At 45.7% G+C, this 27452-nt stretch overlaps 1 protein-coding gene across 3 annotated transcripts in view; it reads left to right on the top strand.

Moving 5' to 3' along the window:
- PKNOX2 (PBX/knotted 1 homeobox 2) overlaps positions 1-27452 on the top strand; it is a 524525-nt gene that overhangs the window by 407793 nt on the left and 89280 nt on the right. For all 3 annotated transcript variants that reach the window (XM_040326438.1, XM_040326439.1, XM_040326437.1), the window contains one exon: positions 10928-11064. In XM_040326438.1, coding sequence (XP_040182372.1) covers positions 10928-11064 — 137 coding nt within the window. The remainder of the gene's footprint in view (positions 1-10927; positions 11065-27452) is intronic.

Raw genomic sequence — 27452 nt, 5'->3', positions numbered from 1 at the left:
CAACGTCGCACGAAAGCGCAATTGTCAGTTAAAGCGATGCATCGCAAAAAATGGCCCGGTCATTGGGCAGCCAATTCTTCCGCTGCTGAAGTGGTTAAATAACATTGGTAAATTCCCTGGAATGCGGATACAAACCATTCTGTATGGACAGAGTAAAGTTATGCAGCTGCTGAGACTAACAGGATGGTATCCAGTTCTCCGCACCCAAGCTGGCCGTCCACCATGATGCAATCTGTACACATCACCGGTGACCAAACGCGGGGAACGAATAAGGCTTTTCTTCGTGACTAATATGACTATTTGCAGATCATTGTGAGCTGTTGATAATTAGCTCTGATTTTCTCGTTATTGAGCTTGGCTCGCTCATTTGCATAGCACATTTACATAGCGCCGCTCGCTGTGTTTAGTGATAAATATTCATAGACGTGTTTCTGTGCATTTTTATGGGAAAAAAAGGTCAGATTGTAACAAATTGTATTCTGTATCTGTGCGCGGTGTTTACGCAGACAAGACCGTCTGTGACATCGGGATCACGGACATGACACTGATCTTATTTAGTGTTAAGTGGTTTCCCCAGGTAAATGTGGCTGATCGGTTATCAGGCGCCCTGAAAAGAATTCAAATTTAAAGGCATTTGTGTGTGTGGGGGGGGGGGGGGGGGTAAAAACTACTTTAGTTCTAGAGCTGAGGTCATCAACCTTTTCTTTGAAGTGCCTGGTTTCCAGGTCTAGGCAAATGATGTCCCAGGAGTCTTCAGGAGGGGAAAAGGGTGTGTTCGCAGCTAAGCACACCCTCCTGCCTGTATGCCAGAGCTAAAGGCAGATGGATTCCAGGCTATGGAGAAGGTCTGGCTTGCAGCTCTAATGCCTCGTACACACGACCGGTTTTCCTGCCAGGAAAAATGCCAAGAGAGCTTTTGGCCGGGAAAACCAGCCGTGTGTATGCTTCCTCACAGTTTTCCCGACGGGAAAACCTCTCGTGTGTACACGGGGAAAGTTACCGAGCAGGTTCTCGGTTTTCCCGTCGGGATTCCCGGCGGACTTTATACCGCCGGAAATTATTGTTGCGTTTACAGGGCTTAATTCATCCCAGAAAGACACAGAAATTCTCAATTTCCAAGCCTTGTAGAGGTTTGCCGAGGTCAGCCGAGCTGTCCTTGGGCCTTTCCGGACGTTTCTGAGGCTCTATGGCGCCCCCCACCTCTGACGTATTGCATGCCATTGAGGTCAATGCAGAACTAATTATTTTCCTTTCCATTGACTTCAATGGGGAAACTCGTTTTCATATGCGAGTATTTTGGATTACGAGCATTCTCCTCGTAATCCGAGGTTCCACTGTACTTGGAAATACTTGGAAACACTTTGAAATACTCAGTTATTGAGCCTTTTTGAGGCTTTCTGAGTTTTGCCGAGCTGTCCCCGAGTATTTGCGAGGCTCTCCGACGCGCCCCCTCCCCCAACCTCTGGCCACATGTGGTATAACATGCCATAGAAGTCAATGCGGAACAAATTATTTTAGTTTCCGTTGACTTCTTGATATGCGAGTACTTTGGATTACAAGCATTCTCCTAGAACGGATTATGCTCGTTATCCAAGGTTCCACTGTATTTGCTATTTTTTTTTTTTACAATAGTGAAAAAGAGAAGTGGTAGGAAGCAGAGCAGAGAAAGTTACTGTTAGGTAACCTGTGGCCAGGTGACAAGTGCACCCCGTTGGGGTCGGGGATGCACCACAGGGTAGTGAACCCTATAGCCGACTGCTGCTATCAGAGAGGAAGCGCAAACCCAAGATTCCCCAGGGCGCGGAGTCTAAGACCCAGCTTTGTGTTCACCAGAGCCTCTAGTGGTGAGGATGGCCTTCGCCGCAGCTGGATCCAGGTCACGACCCCTGGGATCCCCTAGGTCACGCTCCGCAGGGAGTGAGGGGAAGCAGCAAGCAGGACAAGCAATAGTGATGGGTATGCCGAGGTCAGGGCAACAGGCAGACACGGGTAACCGAGGGACAGGCAAAAGGTCAGGGTCACAGGCAAACAGAAGTCAGGGACGAGCCAAAAACGGTACACAGGAAGGTAATCGTAGCACACTGCAGACAGGAACTTAAGCTAGCAACACGGTTGAACAGCACTGCAGGCCTGTAGTGCAACAGTTAATATAGACTTCCTGGGATGGCCTGGGTGGGGCCATACATGGAGGAAGGTGATAAAAAACAGCCAGAAAGAGGGTCAGGCCTCTAATGAACACATGAGACAGGTAAGCTGCCAGACTTTATTGCATATCCATGACAGTTACGCTTATGAGTAAAGGTCTACCTTAATGCCGCATACACACGATCGGAAAATCCGACAAGAAAACCGTGGATTTTTTTCAGACGGAATGTTGGCTCAAACATGTATTGCTTACACACGGTCACACCAAATTCCAACCATCAAGAACGCGGTGACGTACAACACTACGACGAGCCAAGAAACATGAAGTTCAATGCTTCCGAGCATGCGTCGACTTGATTCTGAGCATGTGTGGTTTTTGGTGTGTTGGAATTGCATACAGACGAAGAACTTTTCTTATCGGAAAATTTGAGAACCAGCTCTCAAATTTTTCTTGCCGGAAATTACGATGGAGACTACACACGGTCTAAATTTCCGAAGCTCACTTCAGACTTTTCTTGTCGGAATTTCCGATCGTGTTTACGCGGCATAAGACGATGGGAGTGCGGATATCTTAGTCTGGATGATGACCTCCATTGAGTAGTAGCTCGTCTAGTGTAGGGATACTTCGTAGACAGCTCTATGGAGAAGAACAAAGGTCATGGCTTGGTATTTCTTTGGAATATGACCAAAAAGATGCAAGGAGGATAGTGCGAAAACGATTGTGTCCAACGTACAATTTTGTTTTTCAAAACGTGTTCAGGGAAAAATCAACCCATTTCGTGGGCATTTCAGTTTTTCCGGAGGGATAGATCTTTGAGACCAGTGTAAACCGTTCACTAAGTTAGCTTCCTTCACTGATTTGGCAGATTTATTCTTTAGAAGCACCTCCTATAGCTGGATTCACGTAGGACGGCGTATGTTTCAGCCGGCGTAGCGTATCGTATTTACGCTACGCCGCCGTAAGTCAGAGAGGCAAGTGCTGTATTCACAAAGCACTTGCCTCCTAAGTTACGGCAGGGTTGCGTAAATGGGCCGGCGTAAGCGCGCCTAATTCAAATTGTGAAGAGGTGGGCGTGTTTTATGTAAATTAACCATGACCCGACGTGATTGACGTTTTTAACGAACGGCGCATGCGCCGTCTGTGGACATATGCCAGTGTGCATTGCTCCAAAGTACGCCGCAAGGACTTATTGGTTTCGACGTGAATGTAAATTACGTCCAGCCCCATTCACTGACGACTTACGCAAACGACGTAAAATTTTAAAAATTCGACGCGGGAACGACGTCCATACTTAACATTGGCTAGGCCAGCTTTTTGTTGGACTAACTTTATGCCTGAAAGCGCCTTACGTAAACGGCATATCTTTACTGCGACGGGCAATCGTACGTTCGTGAATAGGCGTATCTCGCTGATTTACGCTTTTTAGGCGTAAATCAGCGTTCACACCCCTAGCGGCCGGCGGAACTAGACAGCTAAGATACGACGGCGCAGGCAGTCGTATCTTAGCTACATTTAAGTGTATCTCAATTTGAGAATACACTTAAAGCGGGGGTTCACCCTTAGAGGGCACTTTTCCCCGTTTTTACTAGGGGAATCGGCTGTTTATTTTAAAATATGTGCAGTACTTACCCGTTTACGAGATGCATCCTCTCCGTCGCTTCCGGGTATGGGCTTCGGGAATGGGCGTTCCTTCTTGATTGACAGTCTTCCGAGAGGCTTCCGACGGTCGCATCCATCGCGTCACGATTTTCCGAAAGAAGCCGAACGTCGGTGCGCAGGCGCAGTATAGAGCCGCACCGACGTTCGGCTTCTTTCGGCTACGAGTGACGCGATGGATGCGACCGTCGGAAGCCTTTCGGAAGACTGTCAATCAAGAAGGAACGCCGGCTCCCGAAGACCCATACCCGGAAGCGACGGAAGAAGATGCAGCTCGAAAACGGGTAAGTACGGATCATATTTTAATACAAATAGCCGATTCCCCTAGACCGAACGAGCAGGAAGCTAAGGGGAGATTTTTTTTTTTTTTACAAATGGGTGAACTCCCGCTTTAAATGTACGACGGCGCAGATTCAGAGTTTTGACGGCGTATCTACTGATACACCGGCTTAACTCTTTCTGAATCTAGCTACTAGATTATTGACCATCTTGAAATTTTCAAGCCCCCGTGAAGGGGGCCCCTTGGGACCTCGTAATGCAATTGACTTTCAGTGGATAATTCTGGTGTTCTCCTATAATGGTTGAGTCATAGGGAAATTTGTTAATATAGTGAAGAATAATCGGAATACATCTACACTATAGCGTAGCCTTTCTCAACCTTTTTAACATGAAGGAACCTTTGAAGAGCATTTCTGGTCTCAAGCAACCTGTCCGGAGTCGGCAGCAGAGATGGTCAGATCTCATTTCTTGAGGCCCAAAAATGCCAGGACAATACAAATATCCCCCAAATGAACCTTTTTTGGAAAGTAGACAGTCCAAGGTATTTAGTAAGAGGCATGTTTTTTTTTAAAGTTTTAGGGCTAGATTCAGGTAGCTGCGCCTGATCTTACGGTGGCGCAGCGTATCGTATTTACGCTACGCTGCCGCAACTTACAGGAGCAAGTACAGTATTCACAAAGCACTTGCTCCGTAAGTTGCGGCGGCGTAGTGTAAATGGGGCCAGCGTAAGCGCGCGTAATTCAAATGTGCAAGGGGGGGCGTGTTTTATGTTAATGTGTGTTGACCTGACGTGATTGACGTTTTGTATGAATGGTGCAAGCGCCGTCCGTGTACATATCCCAGTGTGCATTGCTCCAAATGACGTCGCAAGGACGTCATTGGTTTCAACTTGAACGTAAATTACGTCCAGCCCTATTCGCGAACGACTTACGCAAACGACGTAAAAAATTCAAAAATCGAAGCGGAAACGACGTCCATACTTAACATTAAGTGCGCCTCATAGAAGCAGGCACAACGTTACACCGAAAAAGCCTTACGCAAACGACTTAAAAAACGAACGCCGGGCGCACGTACATTTGTGAATCAACGTAACTAGGTAATTTGCATATTCTACGCCGAAAACAATGGAAGCGCCACCTAGCGGCCAGCTTGAGAATGCACCCTAAGATACGACGGCGTAATAGAATTACGCCAGTTGGATCTTATGCTAATGTCGGCGTATCTAGCTTTCTGAATACAGAAAGTAGATACGCCGGCGCAGCTTTGAATTTACGCGGCGTATCTATGGATACGCCGGCGTAATTCTTTGCTGAATCTAGCCCTTAATTTTTTGTCATATATTTTAGGAAAATTAAGAAATTAAAAAAAATGTGTTATTTATTTAAATTTTTTACATACTGTCACCTGTGCAGTACAGTGTCATCATACAAATCTTAATATAATAGAAAACAATACAATAGAAAATAAAATAATAGAATAAACAATAGAAAGAAAATAACAATATAACTGTTTTCCGACATTTCAATTTCAAATAGAATAAATTAAAATGTTGAATAGAATAAAATAGAATAGAAAAGAAAAGAATAGAACAGAAAATAAAAGAATATAATAGAAAAAACAATAGAATAGAATGGAATAAAAAGAAAATTCTAATTTCGAATAGAATAAATTCAAATTTGAATAGAATAGAAAATAAAATAATATAATGTAATAAAAATAGGCTGATAAAAGTTTTGAGCTAATATTAGATCCCCAAATGAAATTGGCTGCCTGTTGATAGCAAAGGCATCCTAGAGAGAATCCGCAAATCCGTTCACGTAATTCCACCATGAAATATGTGACAGCAAGCGTCAGTGGCGGTGCATCCAAAAAGGGCGCAGAAGCGCCGCCCCTTCTCTCCTGCACCTGTCTATCATCACCAATAGATAGATTCATGCAATTGATGGGGCACATTGGCGGCAATTGATGGGGCACACTGGCGGCAATTGATGCGGCACACTGGCGGCAATTGATGGGGCAAACTGGCAGAAATTGAAGGGGCACACTGGCAGCAATTGAAGGGGCACACTGGCAGCAATTGATGGGGCACACTGGCAGCAATTGATGGGGCACACTGGCGGCAATTGATGGGGCACACTGGCAGAAATTGATGGGGCACACTGGCAGCAATTGATGGGGCACACTGGCGGTAATTGATGGGCACACTGGCAATAATTGATGGGGCACGCTGGCAGCAATTGATGGGGCACACTGGCAGAAATTGATGGGGCACACTGGCAGAAATGTATGGTTACAGTAGCTGCGTTTGATGGCACAGTGGCAGCAATCGATGGGGCACACTGGCAGCCTCAGCAATTGATGGGCACACTGGCAGAAATTGATGGGGCACACTGGTAGAAATGTATGGTTACAGTAGCTGTGTTTGATGGCACAGTGACAGCAATTGATGGGGCACACTGGCAGAAATGTATGGTTACAGTAGCTGCGTTTGATGGCACAGTGGCAGCAATCAATGGGGCACACTGGTAGCAATTGATGGTTACAGTAGCTGCGTTTGATGGCACAGTGGCAGCAATCAATGGGGCACACTGGCAGCAATTGATGGGCACACTGGCAGTAATTGATGGGGCACACTGGCAGCAATTGATGGGCACACTGACAGTAATTGATGGGGCACACTGGCAGTAATTGATGGGGCACACTGGCAGCAATTGATGGGGCACACTGGCAGAAATAGATGGGGCACACTGGCAGAAATAGATGGGGCACACTGGCAGCAATTGATGGGGCACACTGGCAGAAATTGATGGGGCACACTGGCAGCAATTGATGGGGCACACTGGCAGAAATTGATGGGGCACACTGGCAGCAATTGATGGGGCACACTGGCAGCACTTGATGGGGCACACTGGCAGAAATTGATGGGCACACCGGCAGCAATTGATGGGCACAGTGGCTGCGCTTGAGGGGTTTTTTTTTTCAGTTTGTTTGCACCACCCAAAAATGTTGAGCACCAGCCGCCACTGGCAAGCGTGGAAAGGTAAACATCACAACAATAAACCATCAGGAGACACTACAGTTGTCCTTTTAAATGTCTCACTTTCCCTGTATTTTGATCCAGCTGATCGGAAATGAGGATTTATCTCATAGCGGAGAAATCTATTTAGAGATAAACTCCGGCTCGCTCTCTGAATTGTCCCCCCCAGCAGTTGCATCAATGCGTCCTTCCCAGAGCTCCGTGCCATCAGGACGTCACTCTCAGCTGGTGGCTGTTTTGGAAAACTTTGAGCCGCCTGGCTCCAGATTTACATTTTCATTGCATTCAGTGGTTGTTCCCTTTATCTCCGCCGCCTCTGTCCTTTTCAATTAGACTGCCAGTAAAGGAGGGATAGGGAGAGCGCTTCACGCCGGGCCGAGGTGTGCGGAAAACTCTCACTATGAAGATTGCGCTCAGATTAGAATAATCGCCCCACATATTGCCTAACAACATCCAGAACAGAGGGGCTGAGAGAGCAATTTGCACGCCGCTGGGTGGTGTGTTTACTTCTCACACGGAAATACTCTCTCCGGGGACTTCTCAGGACTTATTGGAGTGACCTTGACTTCCCCATGTGCAGTAAATGAGGATTTCTCCTTTGTGCGGTTTATTCAGAGGGGGGGGGGGGTATATACAGAGAGAGGGGGGGTATATACCGAGAGAGGGGGGGCGGTATATACAGAGAGAGGGGGGTGGTATATACAGAGAGGGGGGGCGGTATATACAGAGAGGGGGGGGCGGTATATACAGAGAGGGGCGGTATATACAGAGAGAGGGGGGTGGTATATACAGAGAGAGGGGGGCGGTATATACAGAGAGGGGGGCGGTATATACAGAGAGGGGGGCGGTATATACAGAGAGGGGGCGGTATATACAGAGAGGGGGGCGGTATATACAGAGAGAGGGGGGCGGTATATACAGAGAGAGGGGGCGGTATATACAGAGAGGGGGGCGGTATATACAGAGAGGGGGGGCGGTATATACAGAGAGGGGGGCGGTATATACAGAGAGAGGGGGGGTATATACAGAGAGAGGGGGGGTATATACAGAGAGAGGGGGGCGGTATATACAGAGAGGGGGGCGGTATATACAGAGAGGGGGGCGGTATATACAGAGAGAGGGGGGCGGTATATACAGAGAGAGGGGGGGGTATATACAGAGAGAGGGGGGCGGTATATACAGAGAGGGGGGCGGTATATACAGAGAGGGGGGCGGTATATACAGAGAGGGGGCGGTATATACAGAGAGGGGGGCGGTATATACAGAGAGGGGGCGGTATATACAGAGAGAGGGGGGCGGTATATACAGGGGCGCGATATATACAGAGAGGGGGCGGTATATACAGAGAGAGGGGGGGAGTATATACATATATATATACATACGGGATTGTGCCACCTTGCCGCAGTATAATGATGGTGGCTGGTCTGGTCGGCAAGTGGTTAAGGGGCACTTTGATGAGGACCATGGTGTAAGAGAGGATGCTGATGTAAGGGATGACTCTGATGGGAATCTGATGTAAAGGGGGGCTCTGATTAAGATGCTGATGTAAGGGGGGATTTGATACGGACTCTGATGTAAGGGGGGATCTGATAGGGACTCCTTACGTAAGGAGGACTCAGAACGGGACCCTGATGCAAAGGGGGCTCTGATGTAAGGGGGGACTCTGATGGGGACCCTGAGATAAGGGGGATCTGATAGGGACCCCTTACGTAAGGAGGACTCAGAACGGGACCCTGATGCAAAGTGGGCTCTGATGGGGACCCTGATATAAGGGAGATCTGATAGGGACCCCTAATGTAAGGAAGATTCAAGGGGGGGACCCTGATGTAAAGGGGGGCTCTGATGGGTACCCTGATGTAAAGGGAACATTATCAGCATTCCTCTATTCGGCTGACAGAGTGTGAGTAGAGGAGAGTGGATAAGCAGTTCTCCTGATGGGGGGGGGGGGTGCATTGATTATCAGTGCAACCCCATCAGCAAAGCCTGCCAGTTGCCTACCAGTGATGCCAATCGGTGCCCATCAGTGCCGCCAATCAGTGCCACCTATCAGTGCCCATCAATGCTGCCAATCAGTGCCCATCAAAGCTGCCTATCAGTGCTGCCTATCAGTGCTGCCTATCAGTGCCCATAAAGGCTCCCCATCAGTGCCACCTATCAGTGCCCATCAATGCTGCATATCAGTGCCCATCAGTGCTGCATATCAGTGCCCACCAGTGCTGCCTATGAGTGCCCATTAGTGCTGCATATTAGTGCCACCTCTTCAGTGCTGCTTGGTCAGTGCCCATCAGTGCAGCCTCATCAGTGCACATCAGTGCCACCTATCAGTGCCCATTAGTGCTGCATATCAGTGCTGCCTGGTCAGTGCCCATCAGTGCAGCTTCATCAGTGCCCATCAGCACAGCCTATAAATGCCCTTCAGTGATGAAGAAAAATTACGTATTTACAAAATGTTGTAATAGAAACTAAGAAAAACTGTTTTTTTTTTCAAAATTTTCGGTCTTTTCATTTGTTTAGAAAAAAATAAAAAACCCAGCAGTGATTAAATACCACCAAAAAGAAAACTCTATGGGCTAGATTCAGGTAGGGGCGCGCATTGTTACGGCGGCGCAGCGTATCGTATTTACGCTACGCCGCGTTAAGTTAGAGAGGCAAGTGCTGTATTCACAAAGCACTTGCCTTCTAAGTTACGGCGGCGTAGCGTAAATGGGGCCGGCGTAAGCGCGCGTAATTCAAATGAGGATGGGGGGGGCGTGTTTTATGTTAATTCTTGGTGACCCGACGTGATTGACGTTTTTCCCGAACAGCGCATGCGCGGTCCGTGGAATTTCCCAGTGTGCATTGCTCCAAAGTACGCCGCAAGGACGTCATTGGTTTCGACGTGAACGTAAATTACGTCCAGGCCTATTCACGAACGACTTACGCAAACGACGTAAAACATTCAAAATTCGACGCGGCAACGACGTCCATACTTAACATTGCGTACGCCTCATAATAGCAGGAGCAACCTTACGCCGAAAAAGCCTAACGTAAACGACGTAAAAAATTCAAAATTCGACGCGGCAACGACGTCCATACTTAACATTGCGTACGCCCCATAATAGCAGGAGCAACCGACGCATTCGTGGAATTCCTTATATGACAGCGTCGCGCACGTCGCCGCGACACGTCATCGCCAGAGGATTTCGGCGCGGATTTCGATTCGATGGTGAGTACACTCCATCGCATCAAAATCCGCGCAAATCCTCGAGAGGATTTATCCGTGGAAACGGTCTGCTGGACCGTATCCGCGGATAAATCCTCCCGTGTGTATGGGGCCTTAGGCTAATGTCGGCGTATCTTGCTTTCTGAATATAGAAAGAAGATACGACGGCGCAGCTTTGAATTTACGCGGCGTATCTATAGATACGCCGGCGTAAATCAATGCTGAATATAGCCCTATCTTCAATTTTTTTTTTATAAATGTCATATGGGTACAGTGTTGCATGACCGCGCAATTGTCATTCATAATCGTGACAGCGCTGAAATCTGAATATTTCCCTGGGCAGGAAGCGGGTGAAAGTGCCCGGTATTGAAGGGGTTAAATCTATATATAACGGGAAGGCGGTGTCCTCTTCATGTGTGAAATGCAGATATATAGTATAGTATGTGTGGGCGGCGGATGGTCCCTTTAATCGCACAATAGATGAAAGCCGCGGTCCCAGCTGTGTATGCAGTATGTTCCCGCATGCAATGTTTGCTTATGACATACAATAAGACATTTAGAGACAGATCACAATATACTAACCCTTCCTTACTTGTCTTTTGAGCAGATGACGGCCACCGCTCAGCAGACTGCCAAGGCCCAGCCAGTCCATCTCCCAGCATCCTCTGCGGCAGCTAACCCTGTCCCCGGCGCTCCAATTGACCCTCAGGCACAGCTGGAAGCTGACAAGCGTGCTGTCTACAGGTACTTGAAAGATCTTCTTGCAGACTCTGTAAAATGCTAATGCGCAGCGCTCCACAGTGATGTGCCAAAGTACGGTGCGAATCCAGCCTCGGGCTGACTTGTCAGCATGATTCTCGTGTTAGCAGCTCTTGTCATTGCCTCTTCTTCTCTGTTCTGTTTCCCCAACAACATGACTTTAAAATGAGATTAAAGTCAGAGCTCAGATCAGCGAACGTGGTAGGTGCTGATGCTGAACATTAATGATGAGGGACGGTGAACGCGCGTGATCCGCAAGACTAAAGCCTTGTATTGGTGAACAATAGGTCTGCAGACAGCTGGGTGCACCTCGGTGAATTAGGACAATGTTGTATATCAGATAGGGTGCCCAGCATCATCTACTGGTAAAATGAAAGTGTAAGCCGATATTAAAGTTCCCCATTAGGCTTACAGCGGATCTCCAGGCCCTTCAACTAGTTTGGTCGGGCCAAGCTGGCCCAAATGGTCCCAATGTCTTGGGAAATTAAATGTGGAGATCAGCTTTAAGTATTACAAGAGAAAGTGTTTTCAATTGTCAGTGTTGGACTAACGGGTGGGGTGGTCTTGTGGGGTTTTGTGGGGCCCCATGGCAAAAAATTTAGTGGGGGTCCTTCAACCCTTAAGGCTGAAGGGAATCCAAGAACAGAATCATAATCATGTTGGTTGATTGTAAGACTAAAGCCTTATATTGGTGAACAATAGTCTGCAGACAGCTGGGTGCACCTTGGTGAATTAGGACAATGTTGTATATCAGATAGGGTGCCCAGCATCATCTACTGAAAAGCTAATGGTAAAATGAAAGTGAAAGCCGATAATAAAGTTTGGTCGGGCCAAGCTGGCCCAAATGGTCCCAGTGTCTTGGGAAATTAAATGTGGAGATCAGCTTTAAGTATTACAAGAGAAAGTGTTTTCAATTGTCAGTGTTGGACTAACGGGTGGGGTGGTCTTAGGTTTTGTGGGGCCCCATGGCAAAATATTTAGTGGGGGTCCTTCAACCCTCAAGGACGAAGGGAAGCCAAGAACAGAATCTAAATCATGTTGGTTGATTGTAAGACTAAAGCCTTATATTGGTGAACAATATTCTGCAGACAGCTGGGTGCACCTTGGTGAATTAGGACAATGTTGTATATCAGATAGGGTGCCCAGCATCATTTACTGAAAAGCTAATGGTAAAATGAAAGTGAAAGCCGATAATAAAGTTTGGTCGGGCCAAGCTGGCCCAAATGGTCCCAATGTTTTGGGACATTAAATGTGGAGATCAGCTTTAAGTATTACAAGAGAAAGTGTTTTCAATTGTCAGTGTTGGACTAATGGGTGAGGTGGTCTTAGGTTTTGTGGGGCCCCATGGCAAAATATTTAGTGGGGGTCCTTCAACCCTTAAGGACGAAGGGAAACCAAGAACAGAATCATAATCATGTTGGTTGGTTGATTGTAAGACTAAAGCCTTATATTAGTGAACAATAGTCTGCAGACAGCTGGGTGCACCTTGGTGAATTAGGACAATGTTGTATATCAGATAGGGTGCCCAGCATCATCTACTGAAAAGCTAATGGTAAAATGAAAGTGGAAGCCGATAATAAAGTTTGGTCGGGCCAAGCTGGCCCAAATGGTCCCAATGTTTTGGGACATTAAATGCGGAGATCAGCTTTAAGTATTACAAGAGAAAGTGTTTTCAATTGTCAGTGTTGGACTAACGGGTGGGGTGGTCTTAGGTTTTGTGGGGCCCCATGGCAAAATATTTAGTGGGGGTCCTTCAACCCTTAAGGATGAAGGGAAACCAAGAACAGAATCGCAATCATGTTGGTTGATTGTAAGACTAAAGCCTTATATTGGTGAACAATAGTCTGCAGACAGCTGGGTGCACCTTGGTGAATTAGGACAATGTTTTCTATTTGGAGAGGTCATATTGTTGGTTGATTGTATATCAATTAGTGTGCCCAGCAATGCATCCTCCACTGAACAGCTAATGGTAAAATTAAAGTTTAAGCCGGTATTAAAGATCCCCATTAGGCTTACAGCTGATCTCCAGGCCCTTCAACTAGTTTGTACGGGCCAAGTTGGCCCAAATGGTCCCAATCTCTTGGGACATTAAATATGGAGATCAGCTTTAAGCATTATGAGAGAGAGGGTTCTCAGGTGTCAGTGTTGGACTAACAGGTGGGGTGGTCTCAGTCTTTTAATGGCCCTTTAATTTGTTTGGTCGGGCCAAGCTAGCCCAAATGGTCCCAATGTTTTGGGACATTAAATGTGGAGATCAGCTTTAAGTATTACAAGAGAAAGTGTTTTCAATTGTCAGTGTTGGACTAATGGGTGGGGTGGTCTTAGGTTTTGTGGGGCCCCATGGCAAAATATTTAGTGGGGGTCCTTCAACCCTTAAGGATGAAGGGAAACCAAGAACAGAATCATAATCATGTTGGTTGGTTGATTGTAAGACTAAAGCCTTATATTGGTGAACAATAGTCTGCAGACAGCTGGGTGCACCTTGGTGAATTAGGACAATGTTGTATATCAGATAGGGTGCCCAGCATCATCTAATGAAAAGCTAATGGTAAAATGAAAGTGAAAGCCAATAATAAAGTTTGGTCGGGCCAAGCTGGCCCAAATGGTCCCAATGTTTTGGGACATTAAATGTGGAGATCAGCTTTAAGCATTATGAGAGAGAGTGTTCTCAGGTGTCAATGTTGGACTAACAGGTGGGGTGGTCTCAGTCTTTTAATGGCCCTTTCATTTGTTTGGTCGGGCCAAGCTGGCCCAAATGGTCCCAATGTCTTGGGATATTAAATGTGGAGATCAGCTTTAAGCATTACGAGAGAGTGTGTTCTCAGGTGTCAGTGTTGGACTGACGGGTGGGGTGGTCTTTGATTTTGTGGGGACCCATGGCAAAATATTTAGTGGGGGTCCTCCAACCCTTAAGGATGAAGGGAAACTAAGAACAGAATCATAATCATGTTGGTTGATTGTAAGACGAAAGCCTTATACTGGTGAACAATAGGTCTGCAGACAGCTGGGTGCACCTTGGTGAATTAGGACAATGTTTTCTATTTGGAGAGGTCATATTGTTGGTTGGTTGTATATCAGATAGTGTGCCCAGCATCATCTAATGGTAAAATGAAAGTGTAAGCCGATATTAAAGTTCCCCATTAGGCTTACAGCTGATCTCTAGGCCCTTCAACTAGTTTGGTCGGACCAAGCTGGCCCAAATGGTCCCAATGTCTTGGGAAATTAAATGTGGAGATCAGCTTTAAGTATTACAAGAGAAAGTGTTTTCAATTGTGAGTGTTGGACTACCGGGTGGGGTGGTCTTAGGTTTTGTGGGGCCCCATGGCAAAATATTTAGTGGGGGTCCTTCAACCCTTAAGGATGAAGGGAAACCAAGAACAGAATCATAATCATGTTGGTTGATTGTAAGACTAAAGCCTTATATTGGTGAACAATAGGTCTGCAGACAGCTGGGTGCACCTTGGTGAATTAGGAGCACGGAAGAAGAGAGAAACACGGCGGATACACGGAGGAATACACGGCGGGAATACACAGAGGAATAAACATTGGGAATACACGGAGGGAAAACACGGCGGGATACACGGCGGAATACACGGAGGGAGAGAGAAACACGGTGGGGGACACGAAGGGAGGGAGACTGCAGCAAAACGGAGGGGGGCTGGAGGAGGACATGGGACAGTCAGCGGTGATCGTGTGTGGGGGAGTTACAAGCACCGATCACTGCTGATTTTAAAGCAGCTGAAAGCCGCGCACAGGGGGGGGAGGGAGAGAAGAGGAACTTGTAACTTCCCCATGCACTGATCACCGCTGACAGTACATGTATCGGGTTAAGCATCGGGAGCATTTGCCCGAGTACAAGTACTCGGGCAAATGCTTGGTATCGGTACTGATACTAGTATCGGTATCGGGACAACCCTAAAAAGAATGATGATGTGTACATGTAGGAGAGAAGTGCCAGAATAGGCCCGATATTGAGGTGGGTAATTTAACAAAACTTTTGGTGGGAAAAAAAAATGACTTAAAATTCCAAATCCAAAGCAGCAAAGCATGTCCTCCAACGTGACACCGCCTATATCAAGGGTAGGCAACCTGGGGCCCTCCAGCTGTTGTGGAACTACATTTCCCATGAGGCTTTGCAAGGCTGGCAGTTACAATTACTCCCAGAGGGATTATGGGACTTGTAGTTCTGCAACAGCTAGAGGGCCACCAGGTTGCCTCCCCCTGTCCTATATCATTCTCATTCACAGCTGATTATGTGTGAAGGATGACGTTGCTTGATTCCAAGGAGACAATTTGAGAGTTTGTACTATTTTATCTTGGGTATCATCAGGGGAGTTTTTAGTATCTTGAGTTTCACGGAAGGAGGTAAAAAGCGTCAGTAAATAAACGGCCAGCAGCAGATATTTCCCGTCCCCGGCACCCCGTCTGTTTTGGAGCTGCCCGCGTACACCACGTGACTCCTCCTGAAGATGTCACCCCACCAGGGCTTAATCAAGCAAGGAATGCTAATACTATGCAGATTCCTCCCGGCTCTGGCTGCTGCTACGAGAGGATGGAGAAAGACAAGGAGGATCGCTTCTTTTTATTATTTTTTTTTTTTTTCCCCTTTAGTTTTTTTTTTTTTTAATTAAAATTTCTTGCCTCTGGGTAGCATGACAGTTCAAAACCACAGTGGGGATTTTTTCATTTCATGTCAATAAATTTAACAAGGCCCCATTCAATTCAAATTAACACACGGTCTCTGAGGCTTTCATGCTCCATAGTATCGGCGCAGATAAAAAGGAAACAATTTTGCGGCCTAATTGAATACTCAAAATAAATGTAAATAAAAAAAAAAAAAACGGTCGTCGTAGCAAAATCTGAAATCTTTTTTTTTTTCGAAATTGCTAAGGAGACCCTGAGCCTCAGTCAGCTCGCACCTTTCCAAATATGGCTTCTGTCCAGTGGCGGCTGGTGCTCAAAATTTTTTGGGGGGGCGCAAACGAAAAAAAAAATTGCAGCCTCACTGTGCCCATCAAATGCAGCCACTGTGCCATCAATTGTCACCACTGTGCCATGCCATCAAACGCAGCCACTGTGCCATAAATTGTCACCACTGTGCCATGCCATCAAACACAGCCACTGTGCCATCAATTGTCACCACTGTGCCATGCCATCAAACGCAGCCACTGTGCCATTAATTGTCACCATTGTGCCATGCCATTAAACGCAGCCACTGTGCCATCAATTGTCACCACTGTGCCATGCCATCAAACACAGCCACTGTGCCATCAATTGTCACCACTGTGCCATGCCATGAAACGCAGCCACTGTGCCATGCCATCAAACACAGCCACTGTGCCATCAATTGTCACCACTGTGCCATGCCATGAAACGCAGCCACTGTGCCATGCCATCAAACACAGCCACTGTGCCATCAATTGTCACCACTGTGCCCTTTAATTGTCACCGCTGTGCCCTTTAATTGTCCCCACTGTGCCCATTGTCCCCACTGTGCCTATTTTCGCCACTGTGCCCTGAAAAAGTGCCCCTTCCCCCCCCGCCCGGCACTTACCTTTACTGGAGTCCGCCATCCACGTCCCTTGATGTCTTCTACCGCCCTCGATGACTGACAGGCGTCTCAGCCAATCAGGTTACTGGTAGCCAGAATCGGCCAACCTGATTGGCTGAGACGCCTGTCAGTCTTATCCAAGGAGCGCATCCCTAGTGCGTTCCTTGTATAAGCTTCCGGGACCCGAGGGCTGTACTTGGAAAAGCCTATCAGAGCCGTTGGCTCTAATAGGCACTTCCGTACAGCCAACCAGCTGCCGTTATTCAGATGGCTGGACATGAGCGCTTACCATTTGAATAGAACAGCGGCGATAATAACATAGGGCCAGATTCACAGAGCAGATACGACGGCGTTTCTCCTGATACACCGTCGTATCTGTTGTTCTATCTATGTGACTGATTCATAGAATCAGTCGCATAGATATCCATAAGATCCGACAGGTGTAATTGTTTTACACTGTCGGATCTTAGGATGCAGTACCGCGGTCGCCGCTGGGGGGAGTTTGCGTCGTAAACCAGCGTCGGGTATGCAAATTAGGAGTTACGGCGATCCACAACGGTTTTTCGCGTTCGCTACGTCGCCGCTAGTCTAGTTTCCCGTCACAAAGTTAGTCGTTTTTTTTGGTGCCTTAACTTTACACAGCAATCGTATTGCTGTATAAAGTATGGCCGTCGTTCCCGGGTCGAAATTTAAAAAATAACGTTGTTTGCGCAAGCCGTCTGGGAATACGGAATTACACTACGCGCGTCGCCGTTCGAAAAAATAACGTCACTTCGCGCAAAGCACGGCGGGAGTTTGGAAACGGAGCATGCGCGGTAGGTCCGGCGCGGGAGTGCGCCTAATTTAAATGGCACACGCCCATTTGAATTGGCCCGCCTTGCGCCGGAGGCCGCCGGCGTAGGTTTTCATCGCAAGTGCTTGGTGAATCAGGCACTTGTGATGAAAAATTGCGGCGGTGTAACGTATCTACGATACGTTACGCCGCCGCTCTTCTACGGGAATCTGGCCCATAGATTCGTGCAATGCATGAATCTATGTTATTAGACTCAGTGGCGGTGAGAGCCAGAGGGGGCGGCGCTCTAGCGCTCTCTATGTAAGAACCGCCACTGCTTCTGTCGATATGGCGGCGGCAGGGGCGGACTGACCATTCGGGGGCCCCATGAGTTATCAGTCCGCCCCTGGGCAGCGGTGACTGACAGCCATCTTGGTAAAGGGAACGCCACTCTCATGTGTGATTGCTAGACTGTTCCTCTACGAGAGCCCTTCAATGGTAGAATCTAGACATGTGTGGTTAGTTTAGTTTCCGAAATACATTTTTTTAGTTATTCGTAAATTCGGGTGTATTCGAATTTCCAAATTACGATAGTAACACGTTTTAACAAAACAGAAATAACGAAAGAAAATTTCAGACAAAAATTTGAATAGTTTTTTAATTCTAATTGTTTTCAAATTAAAATTTGAATTTCTGAAAAGAATAAAATTGAATAGGAAGTAAAGGAATAACATAGAAAAATATATAATAGAATAGAAAAGAATAGAGTAAAACAGAACAAAAAGAATAGAAAATAAAAGAACAGAATCAAATAAAATAGAAAATAAAAGAACAGAATCAAATAGGGTGGAAAATAAAGGAATAGAATAGAAAATAATATAATAGAAAGGAAAAGAATATAATATAATAGAGTAAAACAGAACAGAATAGAAAATAAAATAATAGAAAAAATAATAGAAAATTAAGGGACAGAATAGAAAATAAAAGAATATAATAAAATAGAGTAAAACAGAACAAAATAGAATAGGAAATAAAAGAACAGAATAAAATAGAATAGAAAATAAAGGAATAGAATAGAAAATTATAGAATAGAAAAAAAGAATATAAAAGAATAGAGTAAAACAGAACAAAATAGAATAGAAAATAAAAGAACAGACTCAAATATAATAGAAAATAAATGAATAGAATAGAAAATAATATAATAGAAAATAAAAGAATATAATAGAATAGAGTAAAACAGAACAAACTAGAATAGAAAATAAAGGACTAGAATATAAAAGAATATAATAGAAAATAAAAGAATATAATAGAATAGAGTAAAACAGAACAGAATAGAAATAAAAGAATAGAAAAATAATTGAAAATGAAGGGACAGAATAGAAAATAAAATAATATAATAAAATGTAATAGAACAGAAAGGGACAGAATAGAAAATAAAAGACTAGAAAAAAATGTAATAGAAAAGAAAGGGACAGAATAGAAAATAAAAGAATGGAATAGAAAATAGAGGAATAGAATAGAATAAAATTGCAAGAATATAGCCATCTTCAGAAATTCTAATTTCAAATAGAATAAATTTGAATACAGTAGAAAATAATAGAATAAAAAAGAATAAAATAGAAAAAAAGAATAGGACAAAATAAAATAGAAAGAATATATACTTCTTACGAAATTCGATTTTCAAATAGAATAAATTCAATTTCAAAGAGAATAGAAAAGAAAAGAAAAGAAAAGAAAAGAAAAGAAAAGAAAAAACAATAGAATAGAATGGTGTTAAAAAAATATACCCATCTTCCAAAATTCGATTTTGAATGCAGTTCGAACGGAATTTGAATCAATTAAAATTTTCAGAATTCGGTGGAATTGAATTAAATTCAACTGAATTCAGAAGATTTGAATTGAGCCGAATAAACAAAACAAATTCCAAAAACAAATGAAATGAATTAAACAAATTTATGTAAAAAAATGAATCTAATTGAAACCAAACAATTTGTATTCTATTCTGCACGCGTCTCGTAGAATCCCACCTTCCAGGCTAGTCAGAGTTTTCACAGTGTTGCTCTTTCGATGGAAATGTTCTTGAAGAATGTTCTTGCCGGCGCCCGAGCCGGCGCGTTGAATGTGCTGACTCAGGACACACGCTGTCTTTTTCCATAGAGATTTCCTCCAATCAGAGCCGGGTTCCGTGTAAAACCAGAAAAATATATCCACTTCGTTGGAATGATTTGGACTTCGGCCCACCGAGGTTTCCAGGCAAGGAATATACTGCAAGGTCATCTCCGCTTTTACTACCAGCAGACATAAAATTAATACTAATTGGATAGTAATAGTGTGTCGCCTTGTAACGCGGAATGTGAGTTTTCATTGGGGATTCGTAGAAGAAATCCTAATTAATCTGGAAATAATAAAGTCACATCCGACGCGTTTCCCTCGCAGTGCTGTGACCATAGAACAGCTTCTAGTCAGTAAATCCATCAGATTTTGGTTGGGATTTCTTTACACCAGAGGTCTTCAAACTACGGTAATCCAGTTGTTCAGGAACTACAATTCCCATCATGCCTCTTGCCTCGTTGGCATAGTAGTTGCGGAACGGCTGGAGGGCCGTGGTACTAAGATACCCAGTTCACACCATTCCTTGGCACTTAAAGCGGTATTAAACCCAAATCCAAAAATAAGTTCCTCCAAACTCTCTCATGCGTGTCTTTATGAACCTTGCTTTGTGCTCTGGTCCCAATCATTTGGTGGAGGGGGGATTATGGTGTGGGGTAGAGTGGTGGCTGGTGCCCATCAATTGCTGCCAATGTGCCCATCAATTGCCGCTAGTTTGCCCCATCAAATACTGCCAGTTTGCCCCATAAATAGCCACCAGTTTGCCCCATCAAATGATGCCAGTTTGCCCCATCAAACGCCGCCAGTTTTCCCCCTCAATACCGCCAGTTTGCCCCATCAAATACCGCCAGTTTGTCCCATCAATAGACACCAGTTTGCCCCATCAAATAGCCGCCAGTTTGCTCCATCAATTGCCGACAGTTTGCCCCATCAATTGCTGCCAGTTTGCCCCATCAATAGCCAACAGTTTGCCCCATCAATTGCCACCAGTTTGCCCCATCAATTGCCGCCAGTTTGCCCCATCAATTGCCGCCAGTGGGCCCCATCAATAGCCGCCAGTTTGCCCCATCAATTGCCACCTGGGCCCCATTAATTGCCGCCAGTTTGCCCCATCAATTGCCGCCAGTTTGCCCCATCAATAGCCGCCAGGTTGCCCCATCAATTGCCGCCAGTTTGCCCCATCGAGCACTGACAGTTTGCCCCCTCAAACGCCACCAGTTTCCCCCCTCAAATGCCGCCATTTTGCCCCATCAATAGCCACCAGTTTACCCCATCAAATACCGCCAATTTGCCCCATTAAATGCTGCTGCCAGTTTGCCCCATCAATTGCCCCCAGTTTGCCCCATCAATGCCGCCAGTTTGCCCCTCAAATGCCGCCAGTTTGCCCCCTCAAATGCTGCCAGTTTGCCGAATCAATAGCCACCAGTTTGCCCCATCAATAGCCACCAGTTTGCCCCATCAATTGCCCCCAGTTTGCCCCATCAATAGCCGCCAGTTTGCCCCATTAATAGCCGCCAGTTTGCTCCATCAAATGCCGCCAGTTTGCCCCATCAAATGCTGCCAGTTTGCCCCATCAATTGCCTCCAGTTTGCCCCATCAATAGCCACCAGTTTGCTCCATCAAATGCTGCCAGTTTTCCCCATCAATTGCCCCCAGTTTGCCCCATAAAATGCCCCCAGTTTGCTCCATCAATAGCTGCCAGTTTGCCCCATCAATAGCTGCCAGTTTGCTCCATCAAATGCCGCCAGTTTGCCCCATCAATAGCCGCCATGTTCTGTAAGGGAATCAAGAAGTGAAGCCTTGCGGCTTCACTTCCTGGTTCCCTGCTGCGCATGCGCGAGTCGCGCTGCGCGATCCCACTGGTCCCTGCTGTCTTCTGGGACCTGTGTGTCTCCCAGAAGACAGCCGGGAGGGGGGCAGAGTAAGCGCTGGATGTGGCGTAGGTCGCCATGGCAATCTATGCCCGGAAGTGGGAGCAAATACCTGCATTACACTCCCCCCCTGAAAGGAGGGGGGTGGGGGATTCCAAAAAGCGGAAGTTCAATTTTTGGGTAGAACTCTCCCGCTTTAAGTGGTTAACAGACGCCTACATCCTCAGCACTGGATAAATACTGAACCTAAATGATTTTGTGACCAGCATGGCAATGGTGTTTACAACCAGAAATCCGGAGTTTGTGGTAACAAAGAGGTAGAAGAGGGTTAATCGGCCCGTCTGCGGGGGAAATGGTACAGGATAAAAATAGCTAATATATGACGGCTAATCTGCTGACAGAGTCATTGTCCGCGAAATTATAATGAAATTAGGGAGACAGACGAAGGGGAAGTAAGGAAATTGGGGGAAATGATGATAATGAGGATGGTGGTGGTGGGAACAATCCCCCCTCTCCTCGCACCGCCATGGTCATACCTTCCCTCCCGGTCGCTCTCTCTTATTTCTTCTCACCGGGGCTAAATATTGGAGAGGAAATACATATAGGAAGCATTAAAATGTAGCAGGGCCGCTGGCTTTCATTTCCCGTGCTGGCTCGCAGGCAGAGCATTGCTGAATACGCTCAATTAGGCCATTAGAGAAATGCATTCCTCTTTATTAGCCTGTGTCAAATCCTTTTTATTAGCGGCTGCAAACGACCCTTCGTCTGCAGTAAAATGTCACGCCGGTTCAGCCCTATTATTTGTTCTGCGCTGACGAGGATCGAGCTCGCCCCAGAAAACAGTGCAGACAGAATGGAGAATTATTTTCTTTCCAGACGCCCCCCCGTCCCGTCCGTCCCGTCACCACATTAACCCCTTTTCTGCCCAAGGGCAATGGGAAGGCCTTTTCCTAACAAAGAGTTGGTCGTTCCAATGTTTTCTTTTTACCCAGAGGACACCCAGGGTTTTCCAGATACCATGCCACATGGCTAATGGATTTGTCAACCTGCTCCTAAAACCTGCCCAAGTGTCCCGGATTGCCTGGGAAAGTCCCGCATTTTGAAGGTCTGTCGCGGGCACCTTAACCACTTAAGGACCGCCTCCTGCACATATACGTTGGCAGAATGGCACGGCTAGGCACATGCACGTACAGGTGTCCAGCCGTGGGTCCAAAGCTCCGGGACCGCGGGACCCGCGGACCCGATCGCCGCTGGAGTCCCGTAAACACGATTCAGGGAACACATAACCCCTTCAGCGCCCCCTTGTGGTTAACTCCCAAACTGCAATTGTTATTTTCACAATAAACAATGCATTTTTTGCTGTGAAAATGACAATGGTCCCAAAAATGTGTCAAAATTGTCCGAAGTGTCCGCCATAATGTCACAGTCACGAAAAAAATCGCTGATCGCCGCCATTAGTAGTAAAAAAAAAAAAAAAATTATAAAAATTCAATAAAACTATACCCTATTTTGTAAATGCTATAAATTTGGCGCAAATCAACCGATAAACGCTTATTGCGATTTTTTTTACCAAAAATATGTAGAAGAATATGTATCGCCCTAAACTGAGGAAAAAAATGTTTTTATATATTTTTGGGGGATATTTATTATAGCAAGAAGTAAAAAATATTGAATTTTTTTCAAAATTGTCGCTCTATTTTTGTTTATAGCGCAAAAAATAAAAACCGCAGAGGTGATCAAATACCACCAAAAGAAAGCTCTATTTGTGGGGAAAAAAGGACGCCAATTTTGTTTGGGAGCCACGTCGCACGACCGCGCAATTGTCTGTTAAAGCGACGCAGTGCCGAATCGCAAAACCTGGCCGGGTCCTTTAGCTGCCTAAAGGTCCGGGTCTTAAGTGGTTAATACCAGGACAATACAGTGTCCCGGAATGAAACTGACACAGCCACCCCTCATAGCTGATCTGATGCCCCCAAAAAGGGCCACTGACTTGTCGGTATGGTTCCCCTATTGAGGTTCCTGTAAGGACTGCGCAGGCGCAATCCTTGCCGACGGAAATCTCTGAACCTCGGGCGGCATCCAGGCTCATTCCTTAACATCACCGTGGATTGGAGGATGTTAAAAAAGAGCCAGGAGGCCGAGCGAGCGGAGCGAGCCGCCAGAGCGAAGCGAGGATGTGAGGCCGAATGGCCACTTACCTCAAATTCCACGTCGCCCTGGAGGTTCAGTGATTTCCGTCGGCAAGGATTTCGCCTGCGCAGTCCTTACAGAAACCATCTCGATAGCCGGAACCATATTGTCAGATCACCGCCACATTGCCGCTTTACTCACTGGCTGGAAATGTCTGGAGAGGCACAATCCCCACCCCCACCCCCCCGCTTGTGATTGGAGAAATCATAAATCCCGCCTCTTGTGTCTAATAACTGTAGAGCCAGCGTTGGAACAAGGTAAAACGGGCCTCGGCTGGCCAGGAAAAGTACTGTCAGTGAGTAAAGTGGCGATGCAGTGGCCTTTTTTTTGGGGGGGGGGGGGGACTGATCAGTGCTCCTGGGTAAAGCGCGCAACCGCTGCCCCGGCTGTGATGTGATTTGGGGGGGGTGTCCCTGAATGGCAGTTTGGAAATGTGGTCACCCTATGCGCGACATGCGTTTTGACCACTTTTTGCCGACCAGCCGCCGCAGTTTTACTGCGGCAGAATGGCGCGACTGGGCGAAACTTTACCTTAAAAGCCGGTTCACACAGGGGCGACCGACTTCAGGTCGCCCCTAGTCGCCTCAAGTTGCGCTGCATGAAGAAATGAATGTAAGTGAATGGAGCCGTCTTAACGTACACTACTGCAGTCGCTCCGACTTGATAAAAAGGTTCCTGTACTACTTCAATCCGACTTGTAGGCGACTGGTACCCATTGATTTCAATGGAAGTCGCCTCCAAGTCAGATTCCCGTTCACAGTGAGGCAACTTTACAGGAAGTCACCCCAGTGTGGACCTGTTCTAAGGCAAGCCCCTCCCTCCCACAGGGGAACTCCACGCCAAATTTTAAATAAAAAAAACGGCAAATCCATACCAGACCCTTATCCGATCACGCAGACCGGCCGGTCAGGAAAGGGGGCACCCCCCCCCCCTCCTGAACCATACCAGGCAGCATGCCCTCAACATGGGGGGTGGGTGTTTTGGGGCAGGGGGGCGCCCCGGATGGGACATTCAATTACAATATGACTTGTAATTGTATACGCTATATATATATATATTTTTGCAATTTTTTTTCCCACAAAAGTGGAGTTACCCTTTAAAGTCGTACATTGTACATAGTGGTAATGTTTTTTTTTTTGTTGTTTTTTTTTTTTTTTGCATTAAATGAAACCTGGAAACTCAATTACTTCAATGTACACAACCTCCATACAGTGCAGATGCTTGTGGTGTTGTGTACAGTAATGAATGTTTATGCAGCCAGGTGCAATGTATTAATAATGTGCATTGCAGCTGAGAGACCATCTGTGCTTGTGTTGGTCAATTGTATATTCCTTTTATGTTGTTTTTTTGTTGTTGTTGTTGTTGCTCAGTGATGGATGGTAGGATTTAAGGACATTATTGTTTATTTTTTACTTTTAGCAGACGTTAAATTGTTTTTTCTTTACTAGCTAGCTTGTATCAATTTGATTCGCCCCATCCCCCACCCCAAGAATGGTTCTGCTTTGGATGGGACGGGTGGCCAGAGATGGGTTGGAGACTAGACATGTGCACTGCCGAGAAATGAGTTTGTCTTCGCTTCATTCGTTATTTTTTTTTTTTTGTTTGTTTTTCGGGTCATTCTTTTTGATTGCAAATCGGAAATTTGGAAATTCAAGAATCCGAAAATTCGAAAGAACGAAAATCCAAAATGTTTGAAATTATAACGATTAGACCTCGTGCACACTGGACGTTAAAATAACGTTATAAAAACGCCAGGAGCTTTGGGGTGAGCTTTTCAACTTTTTTCAGCTTTATTCAACGTTTTTTCATTAGCGTTTTTTAGCGTTTAGTCGCATTTTAATCGTTTTTCCGAATTTTGGGATTTTTTTTATTTTTTAAGAATTAATTTTTTATTTTTTCAATGGATCAAAAACATAAAAAAACGCTGGTGAGTGATGTTTTTGAGCATTTATCATCGTTTCTCGACGTTTATCAGCATTTTTACAGCTGAAAAGGTCGCTCAGAACCCACTCGTTTTTTTTTTTTTTACTGCCCAAAACTGCTGATAAAAGCCTATGTGTGCATGGTCACATAGGATAACATGATGGAGAGTTTAACCACTTAAGACCTGGACCAAAATGCAGCTAAAGGACCCGGCCAGGTTTTGCGATTCGGCACTGCGTCGCTTTAACTGACAATTGAGCGGTCGTGCGACGTGGCTCCCAAACAAAATTGGCGTCCTTTTATTTCCACAACTAGAGCTTTCTTTTGGTGGTATTTGATCCAATCTGCGGTTTTTATTTTTTGCGCTATAAACAAAAATAGAGCGATAATTTTGAAAAAAATTCAATATTTTTTACTTTTTGCTATAATAAATATCCCCAAAAAATATATAAAAACATTTTTTTTCCTTAGTTTAGGTCGATACGTATTCTTCTACCTATTTTTGGTAAAAAAAAAAACGCAAAAAGCGTTTATCGGTTGGTTTGCGCAACATTTATAGGGGATAGTTTTATTGCATCTTTATTAATTTTTTTTTTTTTTTTACTACTAACGGCGGCGATCAGCGATTTTTTCCGTGACTGCGACATTATGGCGGACACATCGGACAATTTTGACACATTTTTGGGACCATTGTCATTTTTACAGCAAAAAATGCATTTAAAATGCATTGTTTATTGTGAAAATGACAATTGCAGTTTGGGAGTTAACCACTAGGGGGCGCTGATGGGGTTATGTGTTCCCTGAAGTGTGTTTACAACTGTAGGGGGGTGTGGCTGTAGGTGTGACGTCATCGATTGTGTTTCCCTATAAAAGGGATCACACAATCGATGCAGCCGCCACAGTGAAGAACGGGGAAGCCGTGTTTACACACGGCTCTCCCCGTTCTTCAGCTCCGGGGACCGATCGCGGGACTCCAGCGGCGATCGGGTCCTGCGGGTCCCGCAGTCCCGGAGCTTCGGACCGGGTCGTGGGAGCGGGCCCCGCGACCCATGGCTGGCACTAGTACAGGACGTACCTGTACGTGCTTGTGCCCAGCCGTGCCATTCTGCCGACGAATATGTGCAGGAGGCGGTCCCTAAGTGGTTAAGCGTTTTCCCGAATTTTTGGCATTTTTTTTTTTTCCAATGGATCAAAAACATAAAAAACACTGGTGAGTGATATTTTTGAGCGTTTATCATCGTTTATCGATGTTTATCAGCGTTTATCAGTGTTTTTACAGCTGAAAAACGTCGCTCAGAACCCACTAGTTTTTTTTTTTTTTACTGCCCAAAACTGCTAATAACAGCCTATTAGCTAGATTCAGGCAGGGCGGCGCATCTTTCAGGCGGCGTAGCGTATCGTATTAAAACATGTTTTAGGTGAGGCCGCGGCTTCGGCCCCCACCTCCCCCGCCGCTCGATCGCGGGGGGCCTGTGATGTCCGGGAATTGAGGCCGCGGCTTTGCGGCCTTGTGAAGTCCCCAGCTCTTCCTTGTGTGAGCTGGCGCCATCTGGTGGTGGCCGTTGGTATTACAAGTTAAGCATTACAAGTTAAACAGCAATTCTAATGTAATTTTTCACTATTTTCACTGCCATCTCCTTCCCTCTAATTAGAACCCCCAAACATTATATATATTTTTTATCCTAACACCCTAGAGAATAAAATGGCGATCGTTGCAATACTTTCTGTCACGCCGTATTTGCGCAGCGGTCTTACAAGCGCACTTTTTTGGGAAAAAAATTACACTTTTTTTAATTAAAAAATAAGACAACAGTAAAGTTATCCCCATTTTTTTTAATATTAATAAAGATAATGTTACGCCGAGTAAATTGATACCCAACATGTCACGCTTCAAAATTGCGTCCGCTCGTGGAATGCCGACAAACTTTTACCCTTTAAAATCTTCATAGGCGACGTT

This window comes from Rana temporaria, chromosome 10 (assembly GCF_905171775.1).
Source record: "Rana temporaria chromosome 10, aRanTem1.1, whole genome shotgun sequence".
NCBI lineage: Eukaryota > Metazoa > Chordata > Amphibia > Anura > Ranidae > Rana > Rana temporaria.
This window is presented reverse-complemented; position numbering and strand designations above follow the sequence as displayed.